The 4,710-nt window shown below is 37.5% G+C and overlaps 3 protein-coding genes across 5 annotated transcripts in view; 2 read left to right on the forward strand and 1 right to left on the reverse strand.

Annotated features, from left to right (window-relative positions):
* LOC107701269 (vacuolar protein sorting-associated protein 33B-like) overlaps window positions 1-1,934 on the reverse strand; it is a 19,397-nt gene extending 17,463 nt beyond the window's left edge. The window contains exons 1-8 of the mRNA XM_016503234.1: window positions 1,863-1,934; window positions 1,461-1,595; window positions 1,295-1,375; window positions 1,088-1,149; window positions 950-999; window positions 800-867; window positions 670-715; window positions 496-590 (exon numbers count right to left, since the gene is read on the reverse strand). Of these exons, the coding sequence (XP_016358720.1) occupies window positions 496-590; window positions 670-715; window positions 800-867; window positions 950-999; window positions 1,088-1,149; window positions 1,295-1,375; window positions 1,461-1,556 (498 nt within the window). The 5' untranslated portion in view covers window positions 1,557-1,595; window positions 1,863-1,934. The remainder of the gene's footprint in view (window positions 1-495; window positions 591-669; window positions 716-799; window positions 868-949; window positions 1,000-1,087; window positions 1,150-1,294; window positions 1,376-1,460; window positions 1,596-1,862) is intronic.
* Window positions 1,935-2,072: 138 nt separating this feature from the next.
* LOC107701261 (guanosine-3',5'-bis(diphosphate) 3'-pyrophosphohydrolase MESH1-like) lies at window positions 2,073-3,781 on the forward strand. 3 transcript variants are annotated; one of them, XM_016503228.1, is made up of 5 exons: window positions 2,073-2,211; window positions 2,537-2,659; window positions 2,748-2,803; window positions 2,972-3,212; window positions 3,309-3,781. In XM_016503228.1, the coding sequence occupies exons 2-5, from the start codon at window positions 2,542-2,544 to the stop codon at window positions 3,437-3,439; spliced, it is 546 nt and encodes a 181-aa protein (XP_016358714.1). In that variant the 5' UTR covers window positions 2,073-2,211; window positions 2,537-2,541; the 3' UTR covers window positions 3,440-3,781. The 3 variants fall into 3 exon arrangements, with proteins under 3 accessions (XP_016358714.1, XP_016358715.1, XP_016358712.1); XM_016503229.1 differs by lacking the exon at window positions 2,073-2,211 and adding an exon at window positions 2,337-2,413; XM_016503226.1 differs by lacking the exon at window positions 2,073-2,211 and having other exon boundaries at window positions 2,355-2,659; window positions 3,309-3,780.
* Window positions 3,782-4,282: 501 nt separating this feature from the next.
* The window catches only part of LOC107701273 (microfibrillar-associated protein 1-like), a 6,139-nt gene continuing 5,711 nt past the window's right edge, over window positions 4,283-4,710 (forward strand). Inside the window, exon 1 of the mRNA XM_016503241.1 lies at window positions 4,283-4,509. Within this exon, the coding sequence (XP_016358727.1) occupies window positions 4,428-4,509 (82 nt within the window). The 5' untranslated portion in view covers window positions 4,283-4,427. The remainder of the gene's footprint in view (window positions 4,510-4,710) is intronic.

Genomic DNA, 4,710 nt, shown 5'->3' on the forward strand with positions numbered 1-4,710 from the left:
GAAGGAGGGACTTTGTAGAAAACGAAGCGTTTGAGAGAGGCGGGGCATAGAGGACCTACAGTAATGTACAGTATTTGAAAAATAATGTGTTTTTTGAACATTAAAGCATGTCAACATATTATGTTACACCAAATACACAAAATAATGATCTTTAAAAAAGCATAATATGACCCCTTTAAAGAAAAAATCTACAGTCAGTAAAGAGATTTATGTTAGAAATAGATTTCTTTATCAAATAAATTATTTTCAAATTTCTACTCACACTGAAAAATATGATCACAGTTTTCACAAAAATATCAAGCAGCAATATTAAAAATAAGAAGTAATGTTAAACACCAAAATTCACAATATTAGAATGACTTCTGAAGATTCATGTGACATTCCTTCTTGATAACAAGAATACATACTAAAAATCTTACTAAAACTAATCAAACATGCCAAATTAAAACCTTATTTTTCGGCCCTAAAGCACTGTAGCATCCAAATCAGCATTACCAGAAAGTTATCTCTGAAGAATTCAGGCAGCTCTAAACTCAGGATGTCGTCATCCAGAGGAAGAATGTAGAAATTCCACTCATCGGTTGTAACATCTAAGAAAAAACGTCATAGTTAATGTCTGCATTAGGAGGCCCAGGACCAAAGATTGAAACATTAACACACTTAACCTACCTCCATAGACTCCCTGCTCTTCCAAAACCGTCTCACATGCATAAAACTGTAAAGAATGCCATAACACCAAAATCACACAACAAAATAAAAATGCTGCATATTTTAACATAATTTCCAGACCTCTATTTACCTTTTGGGGGGTAAATATGATCTTATATCTTCTGAATCTTCCAGCCACTTTGTCTGAATTAACCAAATCTGTAAACATTGTTAAGACAAACTATTAAACTATACTTCCTTCTAGATTATAAATCACTACGTAACAGCAAACCATGCCAACCTGAAATCCACTTCACAGTTTGTATTCTGGGACGTATCAGGAAGCACAGCCTAAAAGATATATCCAAAAAGATATGTCGCCTACATTTTACAGAGGAATTACAGATTTTAATTGATAAAAACTTACTAGTTTACTTACTGGTCTGAACTGCTGACAATTGGCTTGAGCTCAACTTTGTACAGTTTGTCGACTTCATGTTGCTAAAGGTGAAATCAGGTGTAGACTCGTTAGGGTGTGAATACATATTTCTATATTAATAATATTTCAAGAAGATATAAAATGCTAGTCATTTAGAAAGACAGTGTGCCAATGCTTTCTCCTAAAATGTATTACATGATATTATACCTTCAGGATTGTGACATTTGCTATTCGATCAAGAGGGCTCATCAAATCTGCATCAATAAATAAATCCTTCTTCCCTGGCAACTGCAAAAACATACATGTTGACATTTACAATACAAATTCAAAATGCAAAGTACTTTTCTGAAGAAACAGTGGATGGTCATGTCACCTGCTCCAGCAGGAAGATGAGCTGGTCTCTGGCCAGTCTTTTGAGCAGGGAGAAATCAGGCAGCCCAGGAGCATCTCTCCTCTCTGTGTGTGCCATATGGAGAGATCCCACCACTCTGTCCGATGCTGGATATAGCTGTAAAACATTTCTCTGTAACATTAGCCTCTGTCACTCAGATCTGTGGAAGCTGCATGTGCAGAATGATAAATATCACTCGATTACTGCAGCTTCTGTCTGAATTTTGCTCATGTCATTGAAGCAGGTTTTCTTTTATTTTCAGTTTATCAACATATCGTAACGTCCAATTACACATCCCAAGTTATCTACAAAAATAACATAAATGTAGTTATGGGAATTCATTTAATCAGCATGTATACAAAAAGCAGTAAATTCGTCTCATACCTCGTCCACCTTTTTCCGGAAGTGGTTTCGCTATCTATCTGACAGTCCGATTCATTTCCGCAAATCGGTTCTTTTGAACAGCAAAACCAATTCAGTGATTCTTTTGCGTCTTCCGTAGTTTTTGGTGCCAATGTGGCATTAAAGATTCTGAAACGTAGGCACGTATCGATATTTACTACGTCTTTCTATTAATGCACCTGTTTATTGTCATTTAATATACTCGGTTCATTTTGTTGCAGCCATAATTCATCATGAAAGACTAAGTCATTTCCAACAACAAACACTAATTCCTGCTCTCTGCACGCAACAGAAGTATACTTCATAGTTTCATATGCTTGTTGATGAAAAGGTATAATACACCATGTTAACGTGTGTACTGTTAGCATTTCTGTTATTCATTTCATTTCAAACCGTGAACTGATTCATTGAAAAGATCCAACTCAAAAGAACAATTCTTTCACGAATCGAACGAATATCGCTAACCTTGTTTCACTACGGACGTCTTACTTGCGGACACAACAACAGACTTACAAACAACATAGATATATAATGTAACATTGCCCTTATTTTTAATTTATGATTGACTTGCATGTTTTGTGTTGTACATTAACAAATCAGTCCGAACTATTATAAAAGCATAACCCGACTGTGCATGATCGTATTTTCTACTAAAGTAGCTATGAGCTCTTCGTCGACTGCAGTGCTGCTGCTGGAAACGGTCAACTTCGCTGCAGGGAAACATCGAAATCAGCGCCGTAAAGATCCTGATGCCACCCCATACATCAATCACCCCATAGGTACTGTACCAGAGCACTTCACTACAAAGACGAAGCATATATAATCCGACAGACTCCAGAAATACAGCTGCTTTTCTTGTCTTTGCAGGGGTGGCAAGGATTTTAAGTCATGAGGGTGGAATCACAGATCTTGAAGTTTTACAAGTGAGTCAGAGATATGTTTGTGCGTTACTTTGATCAGTTTGTACACTAAAAATGCTTAATTCTTGAAGAAATACAGAGTTTTATTTAAAGAGCCGTGCATTGATTTATTACAGAGGCTAAAGGGATTTCGCAAATGCATTGATTGAACTGTATGCTCTTGTGATGCAGGCTGCATTGCTTCATGACACAGTAGAGGACACTGACACAACCTTCAATGAGCTGGAGTCTGTGTTTGGACCGACAGTGGCGAGAATCGTCCAGGAGGTTACAGATGACGGGTCCTTACCAAAAGAGGAGAGAAAACGGCTGCAAGTGGAGCACGCACCACACCGCAGCCATCAGGCCAAGCTAGTGAAACTTGCAGACAAGTTGTATAATTTGCGGGACCTCAATCGTTGCACTCCCACAGGTGAGACATTAAAACTGCTGCTCCGGAGACGAATACATTTCCAGCCTGTAATTATACTGCTTGTGTAAGACTGCTGTCTTGCATCTGTGTTGACAGGTTGGACAGCAGAAAGGGTTCAAGAATACTTCGTGTGGGCGTCTCGGGTGGCAAAAGGGCTCCGTGGCACCAATGCAGCTCTCGAGGAGAAACTGCGGCAGCTCTTTTTGGAGAGAGGAGTGGAGTTATGATGATGTCACAAGCCACTGGTGGAAATTGTGGAGCTTTTTTTTTTATTTTTTGTAACTGATCATCATGATGGGATGTTCTTTAGGGACAGTTCGGCCCTCTCTGTAGTCGTTCCAAACCTGTTTTGACTTTCTTTCCTCTGTGGAGCACAAGAGGAGACGTTGATGAAGATTTCCTCGACATTTTCTTTTGCGTTCCGCTTCATAAAGTCATACAGAACGACATCAGGTTGAATGACGGATGAATTTGAATTTTTGAGTCGGCTTTAGTATTAAGATTTTTTTATTTAAATATTTTTTTTAATAATACGAATGTAAGTGTATAATACCTGCACAGATATGAAATTAAAGTTTTGTTAAATGTGACAAATGTTGTTGTGTATTAATATTCTTCAGTGGATCAATATGAATAATAAAATATAAAAGATAATGCTTTATTACCAAGATGTATCATGTTGTAACCATAGTTTAGTTTACAATAAAACTGTAAGCGATTACAAGAATTGTCTTGGTACTGTAACTGTGTGAAATAAACCACAGCTATTAAATGACAAAATAAAAGTGAAATGATGATTCTGAGAGCAAACACTGCTTGAAGGAGATAGGGTATTAATTTGAGTGAAAATGGGGAAATCAATATTAATTTATGATCTTAGGAAGTGTAGAAAACATGTTGTTTTCATAATAATAGTAATGATTTTAGAATATATGGCTCTTTTACCTGATTACTGTTATTCCGCTGACAATTTATCACCAAAAGGGAAGGACAGGACAAATCAATAATCTGTTGAATTATAAAAGTGCAATTAAAGGTAGGAACTACTTAACAGGTCAGTGTTTCCGGGGACGATTTTTCGTGCGGTTCCCTATTGGCGTACAATTTCCGGGACGTCCATGTTGGTGGATAAAGGACCGTAAACAGGATTTTTACGAAGACTTTCAGCGATTGTGTTGTTTTCTAGTGTAAAGGGACCCTCGTGAATTCTCCAAAATGTCAGGAGCAAACGCATTAAATGCCAAGCAGCCGCCGATTCAGTCGACGGCAGGAGCCGTGCCGATCCGCAATGAAAAAGGTATTTGAGAAACACTTAGATTTGACTGTTAGCATGTGTTGACATCGTGATTCGTGCAATATCATGCAGTAATAAAAACATAAAATTCTTGGTCTTAAGACAAATCTCCTCTAGTTGAACTGATACATGTACGTGTGTAGTTTTCACATAGTTACTGTACAAACAGTTTTCTGTAGAAAAAATATGGGGGGGGGGGGGGGT

The sequence above is a fragment of the Sinocyclocheilus anshuiensis genome, unplaced genomic scaffold (genome assembly GCF_001515605.1).
Source record: "Sinocyclocheilus anshuiensis isolate Anshui unplaced genomic scaffold, SAMN03320099.WGS_v1.1 scaffold1946, whole genome shotgun sequence".
NCBI lineage: Eukaryota > Metazoa > Chordata > Actinopteri > Cypriniformes > Cyprinidae > Sinocyclocheilus > Sinocyclocheilus anshuiensis.

Coding starts and splice junctions, on each gene's coding strand:
- LOC107701261 (XM_016503226.1), top strand. CDS start 2,515: ATGATCGTATTTTCTACTAAAGTAGCTATGAGCTCTTCGTCGACTGCA. Junction 2,804..2,971: donor CAGATCTTGAAGTTTTACAA/GTGAGTCAGAGA, acceptor CTTGTGATGCAG/GCTGCATTGCTTCATGACAC. Junction 3,213..3,308: donor CAATCGTTGCACTCCCACAG/GTGAGACATTAA, acceptor CTGTGTTGACAG/GTTGGACAGCAGAAAGGGTT.